Raw genomic sequence first — 16,092 nt, 5'->3', positions numbered from 1 at the left:
AAATCTGAAGGTGATAACAAAAACAGCTGCCAAACATACACACATGATAAACTCATACTGTTGAGATGTCTCCATTGCCAACAATAGTCTCTTCTCTCTTATATCTCATTCATGGGCTAATGAGCTGGAATTAAACTAGCCTCCTGTTTGTCCATTTGCTGCTTTGCAGTTAAAGAGGATTATGGAGGTGTAATTTGAGTCTTTTGAGCTAAAATATCAACAATATTTTTTCCAGAATTGCAGACTGTGCCTTTAACCTGCAAAGGCAAACAATATAAGAATATAAAACAAACAAGACTCACATTGTTACAAATCATAGCTCAAATTTATTGAAATTACTTGTAAAAAAGGAAAGATAATATTTTAGAAAGACCATAACCTATTTCATCCCCATTGACAGATTAAAATAGCAATTTGTCAGGCTAGATTCTGCATATCTAACCATAGATAAATCAGAGTTATGTATTTTGGGAATGTATTTTGAGCATGACATAACAACTAATCTCAGGGCAAAATGACACCCAACAGGATTGCTGAGGAAGGAGTAGCAACTCTCTCTGACTCAGTTAAATCCAGTAAAAAAACAGCCCTACCAACTTTGATCAACACAGACCTACTACGTCAACAAATTATGAATTATTAAGACAGACATGTAAGTCATGTAGGAAACTGGCTGTGTGATGGAGCTTGGAAGTGAAGAAGCTTTCGAAGGAAGTTGAATGACCCAGGCATCTGTTTATACAAGCCTTTAGCAGAAATCTGTGACACCTCATTGTTGACCTAGAAAGGAAAAAAAAGAAAACAGAGCAAAAAATTAGAAATGTGTGTTCCTGAGAATTAACATTACACCAGAGCCAAAAATGACACCTGGGGTCAGGAAGCAAACTGAGTTATGAGCAACTGCAACCAATTATAGTATGGGAATGGGGGTAGGCCATTGAGAACCATCACAGGCAACAGGTCAGAGAAATCTGATCATCATATAGAACAACAAACGTTTGCCAGACATGGTTGCATTAAAAGCCTAGATTATTAACATTAAGCTATCTGTGCACCCACCATCATAAGCATGGTCACTAGGTCGTCAGTGGCAGCATTCAGTTCCAGAACACGATCCAGGGTTTCTACATACCATGAACCAGACTTTGTGTCCCTCCAGGAGACATATCCTACAGGTGACAGAATGATTGTCAGAATCAGAATTATTTTGAATGGCCAAGTATGTTTACACATACAGGAAATGAACTTGTTGTGGTTGGTGCATAGGACATAAAACATATGTCCTGTAATTATATATGCCAAATGGACATAGGTCCATATGTCCTGTATTAATATTACATAATGCAAACTGACCAGTCACTTCTCACTCTGCCATACAGTCAACATTATATCAAGCAAATCATCTTTTCCCAGAAGAACACACAAAAGTATAATACAAAACCAAAAACTCTTTTGTCAACATTTGTTTTACAGTCATATACTGTATATTTCAATATATCAATTGATCAACATTTCAAGTCATGTATTAAAACCTTAGATGACATCATGTGCAGAGGTGTGGGCAAAAACTGCAGGGTGGACAGAGATAACTGGGCTCTGAGATCTTGAGAGGGATTTTAAAATTTTAAATGTAATCTAAGTGATGCAACTTCACATAAAGAAATCATAATCTTTTGACGACAAACCCAACATACCTGGAAAAGTGGAGTAGGATACCAGGATGTCACTTGGCGTGGGCAGAGTTGCCCGTGCGTCTGGTTCGTCTGACATGCTCAGCGAGTCACTGCTGGATGACACGGGGATAGCATCCATCTGGTCATCTGATCCACCCATAGATGGCTGCGCTTCATCCGGTGAGACTTCAAAACCAGTGTCTTTCTCACCTATTCAACACACACTCATGCCATGAGCCAGAGGCAGCACCGGTGCAATGTCTTAATGTTTCACAATGTTTTGCTATTAGATATAAAGACATGCTTTTATGACACTATATGCATTATTCAAAATTATTATTAAAATGGCATTCTTTGGTTCTTTAAACTAATCATCATCACAAAAGTGTCCTTCATCAGTGTTATATGATATCTGGAATGTTCTATCAGGTTAAGAACTCATCTGACCTCCTCCACAGGCCTGGAGGAAGAAGAGTTTGGGCTTGCCCTGCAGTGAGGGACAGTGCTGTCCATTGAGGTAGTTTGTGATGATCTGAACAGGTACTGGAGAGCCATCCACGCCATACACTGCACCTGGAAACCGACTGTGCGTAGCCTAAGGACAACACAGAGTGATGCATGTGTAAATAGAGAGTGCTAATAATAACTGAGGGTGCCTCAAAAGAATGAGAGTTTGTAACAATCTCAGGACTTCAAAAGTCACTAGGCTTACCTCCGTGCCATGGGACAGCATAATAACCACACAGCAGTCATAAATGGAATGATCCTTCTTTGCTAGCGCTGACAATTCTTGCCGTATTTGCTGAGAAACAAGAAATGGTATGGATGTAAGGCAGTGTCATTTTAATTACAAACTACGGTGAAATTACAGCATCCCTACTATACCTTATATTTCAGGTTTCGTTTAACAACAACATCAAAATTGAGGGATTTGAATCGCTTCTCCAGCCTGTCAGAGTCAACATCTGATCCATTGCGATTCTTAAGTTCTGAATGCTGTTCAAACTCCACATTGTTTATGATGAGACAGATTCCACATGGGCTACTATCCATCTTGTAGTTCTGAGGAAAAGATAAACAGAAAACAACTCTGGGAAATTACATGTGAATGACCAACTGTCAAGTTATGCAGGCTATGTTTGTACGTCCAAACTACACCAATTAGGGAAGTTCAGAAGCCCCAAACAAAGTCAGTTTTCTGCTCATGAAAAAAGTAGACATAAGTCAGCTAGACTACCAGGTTACCTGGATGCTATCTCGTCTTGTTCTCCCTTGCCTGGGTCTTGGGCTCTCCCTCTCCGGAGCTGTAAAAACCATAGATGTTCAAAAATGACTTGAGTCTACTGAGTCCACATGAGGTTCTCATACACACATTATACATTTTTGTCAAATGAAAAATATAATCTTGAGGAGGGAAATTAGAGGTAATGTGCACACTTACATGGACTAGGGATAGTATCGATTTCAGTAGGATAAAGAGGCACTTCTTTATGTGGACGACTGTGGATTTTGTCTTGCTTTCTGACATCAATAGGACCTGTGCAACAAGCAAGTAATACACATGAGATAAAAATAAACTAAAAGAGAAAAGCGAAGAAGTGATGGAGACATCTAAGACTGTGCTCTTACACACTGGCAGAGGTCTAAGGACTGGATTCAGTGGGTTAGGCACAGGCTGGCCAGCTGGCTCTCCGCTCTGGAGGAGAACTGCCAGACTGTCAAAGCCACCCTCACGGAGGCATTCCAAGAAGGATGGGAAGGCACGGCTCCCTCGTGTCTCCAGGTCTCGCAACAGCTGTCTGGCCTGGTCTCTTCTGGTTCCTGAGCTCTGAAACAGCAAGGGTAGGGTCATTTCTTGTTCTCACACTCAAGAGGAATGTAAAGAAGATGAGACTGAGTAAATGACCTGTCCTGAGCACTCAAACATACATTGTAGATGAAGACCCCTGTATTAACAGGTGCTTAGGCATGGGTCTTACCTTTATCTCATCTAGCATATCTTGGGTGAAGACTCCCCTTGTCAGGAGCCCATCGTAAACGTCCGACGGGTCTAAATCCTTCACAAGATTTGTTCTGTTGCGTTGAAGGATATTTTTGTGTCTAGGGTCCATTCTGACCAAAACAGGAGGAGACAATAATCCTGAAGACTAAAGAAAACACCGAAGAAAATCAGCCTACACGAAGATGATAAACAGAAGTGAAAGAAAAAGTCCCACCCTACGGAAACTGTCCTGAAATAAACAAATCTCGACGTTGGAGAAAATGTCGTTTAATTGTGTTTTGGATACAAAGTAACTGGTCTACTAAAAATGCAACCTTATTGGATTAACTACATCGCTATTGTAACCCTATAACCAAAGTAAGACCACTCATTCATCACAGCGACAGCATTTATCAAGTAGGTTAGCGTTCGTATGCTAATATCTAATCAAATACATCCATCATCAGCTCTTCTGAATATGTTCAATACCCCAAAAAACGATCACAGTAAATTGGCAAGATCTGAAACCTACCTTAGCCAGAGTTCTCCATACGATCTACTTGCACATTGCTCTTCCTTGTTTTCATCAGACACACGTCTGACGTCACATCTGATTCACGCAGTCGCATCGGGTTGACAGTCACGGAAGGACTGTAAAGGGGAATATCAGGATTGTAAAAGCGGGATGTTGTAAACAGTTCAACGCATCGTTACTGACATTCGAAGACACATAGTTGTCTGTGGTCAAGGTCAAGGTTTAAATATGGATTTTGTAAAACGGTAGTACATTTACTGTCAGGTGAGTCGTAAGGCATGCTGACCAAATTGAACTGACAGATATTATAAAGGCTACGCAAATGTAATAAAGCCAACGTTATCCTCGACGTTAATTTAAGGAAAATCGTAGGAAAAGAGTAAAATGTTGTCTGGTTGTATTGTCTTGTAAAAATAATTCGTTATGTTCACTTGTCACTGGAATGCATGCGTTTGCAAACATTACCTTTATGACAAGTGATTGAAGTGCAGTTTTTGATATAGGCTACAGCATGTAGCGTTCCAGTGCATGCTGTAACAAATAGTCCAGCTGTTCATTTGCTGTTAACAAAGAGGCACCACGTGTAGGCCTACTGTAGCTGACTAAACGAAAAGTTAGGCTTAACTGGGCAAATTGCCTCCATATGAATAGACTGACTTTTTCATTCTTAGTCATATCTTTGTATTCCTGCATTGAGTTTCAATTTTATGTTTGTTTGTATGTTGATTTAATGTTTATTCCCAGCCACAAGCCATGGTGGAGTTGAAGGTACCCTTGACCCTGCCTGCTGTGGTCATCTGTGCCCTCTTGTTTGACTTGGCGGAAACAGTCCCTCCTTTTGACCCTTACAAGGTGCTTGGGGTCACAAAAAGTGCCAGTCAAGCTGAGGTCAAGAAAGTCTACAAGCGCTTGGCCAAAGAATGGTAGGACTTACATTTCATCTCACTCACGATGATTATGAATTCTAAAAAACATCTCACATAAACAGCTATAATTTTCTCTGCCAGGCATCCAGACAAAAACAAAAACCCAGAAGCTGAGGATATGTTTATCAAGATCACCAAATCATATGAGGTATAGAAACAGTGGAAAACTTTACATGAATGTTTGTTCTTTTATCTACCTACCTCTACCTTTTATCTACCTACCTCTACCATCTACCTTGACAAAGTACAAACTAGTTTGACTAGTTGTATAAACTGTTGCCTCCTCACACATCGTGTATTTTATAGGCCAATAACCATGGACCTCTTTGGTATAGATTTTTAAATGTGTGATTTTTAAATGTGTGATGTTTCACCAGATCCTTTCCAGCGAGGAGAAGAGGTCAAACTATGACCGTTATGGACAGACGGATGACACTCAGCCATACGGGCACCATGGCCACCACCCCTTTCATGACCATTTCTATTTCGATGAGTCCTTCTTCCATTTTCCCTTCAACGCCAAGGATGGCAGAGACTTTGCTGACAGCAAATACTTGCTTCACTTTAATCAATACGTTAGTGACATTGTGCCTGACAGCTTTAAGCGCCCCTACTTGATCAAGATAACATCTGATTGGTGCTTCAGCTGCATCCACATTGAGCCTGTGTGGAAGGAGAGCGTGCAGGAGTTGGAACCTTTGGGTAGGTATTAACGAACAATGCCATAACATTTCCATGCAATGTGCAAACATGTGCAACTAATGCGTTTTATTCCATTGTGAGGTGTCGGCATAGGTGTGGTGGACGTGGGCTACGAGAGACGGTTGGCCAATCACCTTGGCGCGCATCGTACCCCATCCATACTTGGTGTTATAAATGGCAAGGTGACCTTTTTCCACTATGCTGTAGTCCGACAACACCTCAGGCAGTTTGTAGAGGACTTGCTCCCACAAAGACTAGTTGAGAAGGTAAATATCCTCTGATACACCCTTTCATGATGCAGTAGCTCCTATTCTGTACCTGCATCTTCCTTTTGGTAAATTGTTGTGTCCTGTGAATTGTTTTTGCATAAAAACACCGCAAGAACATCAATGTTTCAGGTGACAGATCGGAATAACCACCAGTTTCTGAACAGCTGGCATGAAATCAACAAGCCAAACGTGCTTCTCTTTGACCAAGTGGCCATTGTCCCACTGTTATACAAGGTAGTGAGTAACACGAAACCTTTACGAATTTATCCCCATTTACCGCAAATATCTGTTTATGTAAACTCTGTATTTCTTTATTTCAGCTCACTGCATTTGCCTTTAAAGACTATGTGCAATTTGGATATGTGGACCAGGGTCTTACAGAGACAGTAAATCTGCTGAAACAGTTCAACATCAACACGTATGCTCCAACAATGCTTGTGTTTAAGGAAAACACCGACAAGCCCGCAGACATTATTCAGGTTTGGCAATCATGTTGTCTCGATTACCACAGATCTGGATTTGTTAAGACATTTTTAAAAGATCCGCCACATTCCTTTCTTCCTAGGCCAAGGGGATGAAAAAAAACATAATTGATGAATTCATATCAAATAACAAGTTCCTCCTGGCTCCTCGGTTGGTGAATCAAAAAGTCTTTGACGAGATTTGTCCTGTGAAACAGTTCCACCGGCGCCGGAAGTGAGTCATGTTTAAGCATAGAGCTTTCATGGACCTTGTAGATTAAGTATTCATGGACCTTGTAGATTACCTTAATGACCTAAGATTAGTCCTAACATCTGCTCTTTAAATTCTATGTATTTCCCAGATACTGTGTGTTGTTGATCACAAGTGAAGAAGAGTCTTTTGTCACTGGTAATAAGGCCTTCCTTTCCCTGGCCTCCACCAACACCAACGAGGCCCTGCGGTTTGCCTACGTCTACCAGCGGCAGCAGCAGCCACTGTGTGACACGCTGCTGAGAAACAGGGACAGCACCCCTCCACAGGTGTGCATGTGCACGCTGTCTAAAACCAAGTACAGGTTGAAGGTCCTGAGGTTTAAACCTTCTTGCTGTTGGATCCCAATAGTTTCAGAAAATAGCTACCATGAGAGCTACCACCGGCCGTTATGACACTTATAATAGTCAGTCATCCTTCCAAGTTTCTGTTGCTTGGCCATGCTCAGATCGGAGTATTATGGAGGGAATTATGGTACTGACTGACATTATCTCTGAATGTTGTTGTAGCGCACATTAGTATGATAGTAAATTGATGGCTGTGTGTCTGTGTGTTTGTGCTGAGGTGGTGATTTTGGAGCGGCGAAATGGAGCTGGCAAGGCCCTGTACAAGCCGGTGCTGAGCGGCTGGAATGGCAGTGAAGAGGACAAGCACAGGCTCCTGGAGGAGCTGCAGCGGCTCCAGAAAGACCCGTCTATCCTCAACCACGACGCCATACTGCCTGAACTCAACAATGAGTTTGCCTCTGTGAGTTCTGATCCCTCCCCTGCTGGCATCCCTTAGGGGTCCCTTAGGGCCCTCCTGAAATGGAACACTTGTAAATTAAAAATTAGCCTTGGCCCAGATTTTGGTCTCGGATGAGTTTGGGTGTCATTACATATTAAAGTTTTGTAGTTTCACAACATACAGTGATTTGTCTAATGGTGACAAAGACAAAGTTTCACCTGCTGACAGACTGTCTTGCTTACTCTACTGTTTTACTCTACTCTACTGTTCTACTATTCTACTCTACTCTACTATTCTACTCTACTGTTCTACTATTCTACTCTACTGTTCTACTATTCTACTCTACTCTACTATTCTACTCTACTGTTCTACTATTCTACTCTACTGTTCTACTCTACTCCACTGTTCTACTGTACTCTACTATTCTACTTTACTCTACTATTCTACTCTACTTTACTGTTCTACTGTTCTACTCTACTGTTCTACTCTACTCTACTATTCTACTCTACTGTCCTACTATTCTACTCTACTGTTCTACTCTACTCCACTGTTCTACTGTTCTACTGTTCTACTCTACTGTTCTACTGTACTCTACTTTTCTACTCTACTCTACTATTCTACTCTACTCTACTATTCTACTGTTCTACTCTACTGTTCTAATCTACTCTACTGTTCTGTTTGTCTTTCTAGATGTTTCTAATTCGATGGGTATTCGCAGCTTGTGATTACTTGACACAAATCATTGATGACCTTCTTCACAATAACTGGTGAGTTGTTCTTGCAGTAAGTGCTTTTGAAAGATTCTGTACCATTTTGCTTTAAGTCATCTGCCAGATCCATCTTTATCTTCATGATCATGTGTGATCATGTATGGTCACAGTCCATAATGCTCTGCTGTGCCGACCATATGATTTTTTAGAATGAAAAGATCACAGCAGTTGTAAAATGTATATTGCTGTACATTGTACACTTTAGTAAACAATTGGAATCAGTTGGCGAGGGTATTCTACAAAGCACTGTTTTCCAGATAAAACTAGTGTTGTAATTTGTCATAGACCTCCCTGTTTGACATTACAGTGATATTGATGTGCAGTAACATCAACATTATGATTAGATATATGATTTATGAACTTCTCTAGAAATGTTAACTGGAGAAAATTTAACTCATCTTACAGATCTTTTCAAGAGACCAGAGGTAATTTGAATAAGTTCAGTTCAGGGTTCCAAAGCATTGGCATTGCTACATTTTCTTTTAATTGAATCAATTTTTGAACTGAATTAAACAAATCGGTGTCATTCAAGTATAGTTTGTCCCAAGAATACAGATTTATAAGTTGAATAATATATATTTTTCCTTCACCACTTCATCAATACATTGAAATGTCACTTTCTACCTATGTTTATGTTCCAGGTCTTGAAGTTTTCCAGGTTTTGCTTAGCACTTTTGTCCCTTGACATAACCCGTTTGAATCTCTGTAACCCTACCAAGCTGCCTTTCAACCGTTCTCTTACAGTTTTAATATTCTCTTATGTTTTCAGGATAATGGAATTTCTATATAGTTTTGATTCTTTTGCCAGTTGCTTATGAAAATGCGTTGTCTTGTTTTTATTATTGCAGGCGTGAGATGATGCCTCTGCTGTCACTGATCTTCTCAGCATTATTCATCTTATTTGGCACTGTTGTCATCCAGGCCTTCAGGTACAGCACTTTAACATGTTCCTGCCAAAATGTCTAAATTTGGAATTTTAGAATTGGGTGGCTAACCTGGTGCTGGCATTCCACAAATTATCAGAGTTTCTGCTGCGGATAGGTTCCATTGTGTTTCACTAGGGTTGCAGGCAAAGCTAATTACTGACTTGAGATCTAAAGATACCGCTGAGGTATTTGTGTGAACATGCCATCTAATGAGATGGTTCTACATGCAGCATTTCTGCAAAGCTCTTGAAAAATGAGCCTGAAGCCGAATTCTATTCATTGACATTATAATGACCTCCTGTGATTACTCTGTTTGATATCAGTGACTCAAGTGAGGAGAAACCAGCCAAACCAAAACCAAAAGACGCCTCAAAGACAGAAAATGGGTCACCTAACAATACCAGCGCATCAAGGTAGAATTATTTTAAGAGCAAAACAGACTTTTTTTAACAGAGATGTATAGTTGTATTTACTTTTCAAATGCCAAGAAATGTTATGTTTTAATACTGTAATCAGCTTTTACTCTATTTCACACAATAGTGGAAACATTTAACTGCTTGCACATTACAGTGTTACATGTCATTTGAGGGTAAATTTACATATTTTTTGAAAGGATGTTAGAAATTGAAAGGTAAACTACAAAATCCAGAATAGTAATGGATTCAGTTTTGTGTTATAACTGAGATTGAGGTGCTCTAAGAGTACATGTCCACCTGTTCCATGTTCCATATTCCCAGTCGTCCCCCAAAGAAGAGCTTTGTGGAAGTGACTGAGCTGACTGACATCACATACATGAGCAACCTTGTGAAATTAAGGCCAGGCCACACCAATGTGGTTTTGGTGCTGACAGATGCCACCAAAAACATTCTCCTGAGCAAGTTTGCTAAGGAGGTGTATTCCTTCACTGGGTGAGTCGTTCCCTTATGGTCCTCTGGATGCTACTATGGAATACCCAATGCACATACCTGTCATAGTGGAACTGTTTTTATTCAAATGACTCCTCTCACCAGGTGCCTGACGCTGCACTTCTCCTTCCTAAATGTGGACAAGCACAGCGCGTGGATGGACTCGTTGCTGGAGTTCGTCCAGGACGCCATGCAGATTGATGCTGACGAGGATGAGAGCGGCAACCGCAAGGTAGACTACACCGGTTACGTACTTGCCCTCAATGGCCACAAGAGGTACCTGTGTCTCTTCAAGCCTGTCTACACCGGGGAGGACCCTGACAAGTCTGAAGAAGAGGGGGCCGCCCCGGGGGCTCGATCGCGGTCCAGCTCACGCGAGGAGCACCAGCACCAGTCGCGGAAAGGGACGACACGCCTGCGTTCCACAACGCTGCAGATTCACCACAAGCTGGACCGGCTGGGACTCTGGACAGAGAGGCTCCTAGAGGGAACCTTGCCACGGTACTATATCCCTGCCTGGCCTGGCCTGGACAAGATCACTGTCAGTAAAAGTTGAACCCCTAGTTTGAGTAACATTCATGTGGAGGGATTGGGGTTTTGCTGATCGTTTATTTTAGGATGTCTGTTCAGAAAAAAGGCATGTTCAAGATGTAATGGCTGAGGGTTTCTCACAGTCACAGTATATTTGAGTGCATGGGCCAATGGTTCTGTGTTTTGTGTCTTACTGCCTAGGATGGAGGTTGGATAAATTGACAAGATCGGCAGAGCATTTTTTTGCTCTGTGAAAGGTTGCTGGTGTTGTCTGATAGACCTCAGTGCAACTCAAGCGGTTGGAATAAGTCATGCCATCTTTCCCTAGCATGCTGTGTTGTGTTTGCTGCTCTTCTGATATTTATCTCAATATGTTTGAACACTGTGGATACTAGTAGAGTGCTAGACCTTACACTGCTAATCCAAACACATATTTATACTTCTCATTTCTGAGATTATTATTGGTGGCTCACAGATATCATCAACAGTTGAAACCTTTCTAGGCCTTAAGCAACTGCACTGTATACAGTAACAGTCTACAAGCATTTAGATAGATGAAGTTGAATTTCAGCATGTCAGTTGGATTGTTTGTGAAAAGGGTTTCCTTCTTATGCTCATCACAATGGAAAAGTTAAAAGGCAAGAGGGGATTCATGTAGCAAAAGCATTTCAATGGCCAGGATTATCTGTGCTGCAAGGCCTAGTAATATTTTGACCACAGGTCATCAGTACATCTGGACATTTTACAGTCCCATAAGATATACAATATTTTGGGTGTTAAGTCTATATATGACTTTACAGTGCTGCCAAGTTGATGCTGGACCAAAACAGCTACAGTACATATAAGTAGCACCGTTCACATTGTAAGTTTCACAGACATATCATCAAGCAAGAGACCGTGCAGCTATTCAATTGCACTCACACTGCCAATAACTAACCTGGTTGATGTCTCTCTCTCTGAGAACGACAATGGTACAGAAGGTACAGCGAATGGTACCGAACGGTCATGGGAATCCTGGAAAAGACATGGAATTTTTAAATCCCATTTTCCAGGCCAAGTCATGAAATTCAGTCAATTTCTCGCAAAGTTTTGGAAAAGATACGTTCTAATGAACTTCCATGTGTAACCTGTGTCGTGTAGTCAGGCACAGTCTTTCACCGGACTCGAACTCACAAACTTGGGCATGAGATGCGGGCGTGCTCGCAAGGAGACAATAAGTAGGCCCAACCCTATGGAGTGAAGTACTTAATTTTAGGTACTTTTAAGTTGTGTACATTTCAATAAGGGAAACGTCATGGAAAAATATTAAAACATTGTCAATGACAATGGGTTGTAACCCTGAATGAGATGTTACTTGTTTTAAAGTCTTTGTGTGACATTTTGCAGACTTGTTTTCCTTCACAGACCAGTTTAAGTAAACCTGCCCTCCTTTTCAAGGCCGTCAGACTATGTTGCACTATATAAAAACACATAGCTGAGGCGGCTGTGATGCCAGCCATCTTACATTGACTCACATTTGTTGTGCACAGACAAGCAAAATATGACAATGGGAGAAATTATTAAAAAAAAAAATAATGTTCTTTATAATATAGCTTTGTGGGGAGGGGTAGGGGATAACTTCACCACAGAGAACGGTTCATAACAGGAAGATATTGGACAGGCTGGTTTCCTGGGAGATGTGTTTCCTGGCAATTATATTGGATAAGTTGATAGTATTTAACACTGACTAGATCTCATTTGTCTTTAAATATATCATTATGAAAAAAAGAAAATTGTTTATTTTTATGTCAATATTATGTTTGAAACAATATCTTGAATTACTATTGTCAGCATTTTTAAATGTATGTATTTTTATTTTGTATATGACTTTAGAAATCTGTGTAAAGTACTAAATATAATTTATCTATAAACATATTTAATCTCAATTTGTCGTTATTTCATCAAAGGTGAAGGAACAAATGTATCTAACATGACTCCATCAAGGACATGAATATGAGCTGTAAACAAGTTGCCAAAAGAAGCCCCAAGACAAACCCAAACCCCCAAGAAATTAGTTTTATGTGCAAACTCTATTCAGATGTGTAAATGTTCAAATAAATGGAAAAGTAGAATTATTTTAGATCCCATTTTAATCATAATACTTAATCTTCGGAAGGACACACATCATTTCAAAGAGGAGGTTGGCAGCTGTCAATGCTGTGTTACCTACGGGGGGGAAAGGACCAGAGCCACTGTGATGTAATTATCTTTGTGCTTATAACTGTTATTTGAATAAAAACTCTCAGTACCTGTGGTATCGTACGGCGGAGAAACCTCCACCAAATCACAGCCAACAAGGTTTAACCCACGGCAGCCGCGGATGATTTCCAGTGCCTGCATGCAAAAAGGATAGAAGAGCTTCCATATTTATTGTGTCGTAAACACAACTTTGAAGCTGAAGTGTGAGAAGAAGAAGACAGTGACTGATAACCTGGATAGGTGTGAGGCCGGCGATCTCGGGTGTCCCTGTGCCGGGTGCGTAGGCTGGGTCAAGAGCATCAATGTCAAAGCTGAGGTACACCGGCCCACTCCCAACCTGAGCGCGGACCTCTGCCATCAGGGGCACCAGTGATTTGTGCCAACACTCCTCTGCTTGCACCACACGGAAACCCTGATTTTCAGACACACATAAACAGACCCAATCTCCTCAATGCTGGACTTTGCCCAACTGAATGCATAAATGAGTGTGAATATTTTCAGGCATTGATTATAAAAAACTCTCTAAATCAGTTTTACGGTGTGTTAACTGGAGAGGTGTTACCTGGGCTCGGCTCCACTCATAAGCATCTGGGGAGTAGCCTGTTCCACGCAGACCTATTTGGATCACCCTCTTGCAGTCTAGAAGCCCCTCTTCCACACAGCGCCGAAAGGGCGTCCCATGACCAATCTTCTCACCCAGGACGACATCACTTGTGTCGGCGTGGGCATCCACATGGATCAGGCCAACTGGCCCGTGTCTGGTTTTTAAATGGTGGAGTTGTTAAAAGGAGAATGATCAAGAGATTAAGCCAATTGCCAAACGTTCTCGCAAAGTCTATGAATTAGAAGTTAAGAAGTTAAATGTCAAACGTGTGTGTTATGTTATGGCATTAGTGTGTCAGAAGATACAAAATGTATGAGTATGTCTGTGTGTCCATGTATGTGTGTAAAAATCATCTCTGAGTTTCATGGTTACTGTGGCTACATCACATCAACCTCCCTTCAGATCAGTGTCACTTCAGCACAAAACACACAGTACTTTGGCATTCTCTGCTCGGTGTACTGCTGGTGATATATGGTGGTACAGAAATAATTATAATTGTAATGATTGTCAGATTTTAATGGCACAAGCGACACACTGCAACACACAGGTGGATACTTTATATGGAGGCGACACAGGACAAACAGACGGACACACACGCACAAGCAGGCCTGGATCGCTGTGAATTTTTGCTCTGCATTTTCCCATTTCGGACTGTCCTTCCTCCAGGACCCCAGGAGCAGTGGGCAGCTTTTAAGCGACCGGGGACCAAGTGAAGTTAATCATATTGGGCCATACTTACTTAGCAGCCACAGCCTGGAGAATTGGATACGCTATGGTGTGATCTCCACCTAAAAAGGAGATTTGACTTACTTAATTACTTCTCCTGAAAAGCATATTTGACAAAGCATGCATGCAGCGATTGAATTCATTAATACAATTCTGAAAAGTTAATTATTGTTGGGAGGGCAAAAGTCACCTATGGTGAGAGTGACTGTCTAAAGCAGAGCCAACTGTAACCTTTGTGCTTCTCATACAAGACAACATACAAGAGTTCAATCATTTAATCGGGGATGCGAACTCAACAATACATGTTGCAGATTAGCTAAAGAATGGTATTGGATTGGATTCAGTTGGATTTCAGAAGATCCCTGACAACTATTCGCTATATCATGTTGTGTACTCTCTCTCTCTCTCTCTCTCACCCATAGTCAGAGGAATGCAACCAGTGGCCAAGATTTTGTGGAAAGCTTCTCGAATCCTTTTGCAGGTGTCCTTTAGGTCGTACACATTGACATTGACATCACCAATATCAGCTACCACCAGAGATTCATAAGGTGCTGCCCTGGTACCACTGTTGTACGCCCTGAGCAGTGCAGACTCGGCCCTGATCTGGCGCGGACCAAACCTAAAAGGGGTGAAATTCAGCTCATTCAAAAATATACTAGGAACAGCAGAGATAGGAGATGGCAAGGGATAGGCTGACATACAAGGAATCACAAGCTTTGACAGATGTCCATTTGCATATGCATTCGTTGCAAAAACTGTAAAGTTAATCCAAAACAACAAAACTAACACATTTGTATTGTTTGCACCTTGTCCCGGGTCGGTTTGAAGTGCCTGTGTCAATGGGAACTCCAACGAAAGCTGCGTCTAATCCCTCCGCAGTCTCTCGGTACGGCAGTTTACCCATAGTGGCTATTCCAGAAACTCTTGCAACAAATTCAGCGCTTGGAGGCACGTTGTAGTTTCTCCCCGCCATTCCCCTCGAAAAGGTAATTTGTACTTTTCCTCTGTCATCCCTTTGACTCAAATATGTCGTTGTCAGGGCTGATCCACGACACACAAAGGTTTTGCTGCAAAACCGAGGATCTAAAACGTTTAGCAACAATTTATTAGACTGTTTAAATGTAGAAAACATACTTGGTCTGCAAGTTGACAAGCCTCTGGAAGCTTTGAATGATTCACAAACTTCAAAACGATACAAGACAGTCCCAACAGTCCCTCCTACTTAGTAAAATACTCACAATGTAGGCTACACACTAGTGTCAAAGGTTAGTCAATAAATATGATCGTTCCTATTTGATAGTCCTACTACTAGACCATGTTAACTCAAGATGGGCGTTTCCACATGTACAGTGATCATGGGAATTGTATTCCACGTTGCATTTGCTTATGAGTTTTGAAAGTCCGTGCTAGGCTAAGAGAATATAAACGTATTGTGCTCAACGAGCCGTTTTCATAATGAAATCTGAGTCAGCCGTCTCAGTGTCTGTGGGTGGCATATGATTATAGTCTAATGCAATTTCAAGAAAACAACATAAAATTTGAGAGAAACTTGTAATAATTGTCTTGACTATTACTATGAACAATACATCCAAGCAAGTAGCCTACAGTAGTGGTTTGCCAAAATTACACTGAGATTAGTAGGTTTATGGTGGCTAATGAAATCTTGCGATTTCCATTATTGTTGGTCAGATGTTGGAGTGCGCGCATGCACCTGTCAGAAAGTGTCCCTCATTCGGGGTTGAGGAAGTTGGCAACCCTAATTAAGCCTGACGTACTGTTAACAACAATATATAAATGTATGAAATGTTATATATTTCAATATTAAAAAAGTTAAAGAAACAGGAAAAA

General features: G+C 41.1%; 3 protein-coding genes across 3 annotated transcripts; 1 reads left to right on the top strand and 2 right to left on the bottom strand.

Moving 5' to 3' along the window:
• Positions 1–657: 657 nt before the first annotated feature.
• casp9 (caspase 9, apoptosis-related cysteine peptidase) lies at positions 658–4,225 on the bottom strand (the record flags this gene model as incomplete). Its single annotated transcript, XM_080854367.1, has 11 exons — positions 4,187–4,225; positions 3,653–3,820; positions 3,303–3,501; positions 3,115–3,210; positions 2,919–2,977; positions 2,559–2,735; positions 2,386–2,475; positions 2,121–2,268; positions 1,695–1,883; positions 1,060–1,169; positions 658–780 (listed from the first exon to the last, which is right to left on the bottom strand). The coding sequence occupies exons 2-11, from the start codon at positions 3,782–3,784 to the stop codon at positions 658–660; spliced, it is 1,323 nt and encodes a 440-aa protein (XP_080710493.1). The 5' UTR covers positions 3,785–3,820; positions 4,187–4,225.
• Positions 4,226–4,292: 67 nt separating this feature from the next.
• Positions 4,293–12,066, top strand: dnajc16 (DnaJ (Hsp40) homolog, subfamily C, member 16). Its single transcript, XM_080853614.1, has 15 exons — positions 4,293–4,453; positions 4,934–5,112; positions 5,197–5,263; positions 5,493–5,817; positions 5,899–6,083; positions 6,216–6,320; positions 6,407–6,565; positions 6,652–6,782; positions 6,910–7,087; positions 7,383–7,565; positions 8,235–8,311; positions 9,163–9,243; positions 9,564–9,653; positions 9,978–10,148; positions 10,251–12,066. Exons 2-15 carry the CDS (start codon positions 4,943–4,945, stop codon positions 10,699–10,701), a joined length of 2,373 nt encoding a protein of 790 aa, XP_080709740.1. The 5' UTR covers positions 4,293–4,453; positions 4,934–4,942; the 3' UTR covers positions 10,702–12,066.
• Positions 12,067–12,307: 241 nt separating this feature from the next.
• Positions 12,308–15,495, bottom strand: LOC308376956 (agmatinase, mitochondrial-like). Its single transcript, XM_080853467.1, has 7 exons — positions 15,051–15,495; positions 14,661–14,863; positions 14,258–14,306; positions 13,477–13,672; positions 13,147–13,326; positions 12,965–13,049; positions 12,308–12,881 (listed from the first exon to the last, which is right to left on the bottom strand). The coding sequence occupies exons 1-7, from the start codon at positions 15,374–15,376 to the stop codon at positions 12,805–12,807; spliced, it is 1,116 nt and encodes a 371-aa protein (XP_080709593.1). The 5' UTR covers positions 15,377–15,495; the 3' UTR covers positions 12,308–12,804.
• Between the last annotated feature and the right edge of the window lie 597 nt (positions 15,496–16,092).

The sequence above is a fragment of the Sprattus sprattus genome (assembly GCF_963457725.1).
Source record: "Sprattus sprattus genome assembly, chromosome: 16".
Taxonomy (NCBI): Eukaryota; Metazoa; Chordata; class Actinopteri; order Clupeiformes; family Clupeidae; genus Sprattus; species Sprattus sprattus.
Note: the sequence above shows the minus strand (reverse complement) of the source record. Positions and strands in the feature narration are given on the sequence as shown.

Excerpts from the sequence above, each read along its gene's own strand:
- dnajc16 (XM_080853614.1), top strand. The coding sequence starts at position 4,943 with ATGGTGGAGTTGAAGGTACCCTTGACCCTGCCTGCTGTGGTCATCTGT. Across the intron at positions 7,566-8,234 it reads TCAACAATGAGTTTGCCTCT|ATGTTTCTAATTCGATGGGT; the intron begins GTGAGTTCTGAT and ends TTGTCTTTCTAG. Across the intron at positions 10,149-10,250 it reads GAGGTGTATTCCTTCACTGG|GTGCCTGACGCTGCACTTCT; the intron begins GTGAGTCGTTCC and ends TCCTCTCACCAG.
- LOC308376956 (XM_080853467.1), bottom strand. The coding sequence starts at position 15,376 with ATGTTTTCTACATTTAAACAGTCTAATAAATTGTTGCTAAACGTTTTA. Across the intron at positions 13,050-13,146 it reads CCGGCCTCACACCTATCCAG|GCACTGGAAATCATCCGCGG; the intron begins GTTATCAGTCAC and ends TTTTGCATGCAG. Across the intron at positions 12,882-12,964 it reads TCCGCCGTACGATACCACAG|GTAACACAGCATTGACAGCT; the intron begins GTACTGAGAGTT and ends TCCCCCCCGTAG.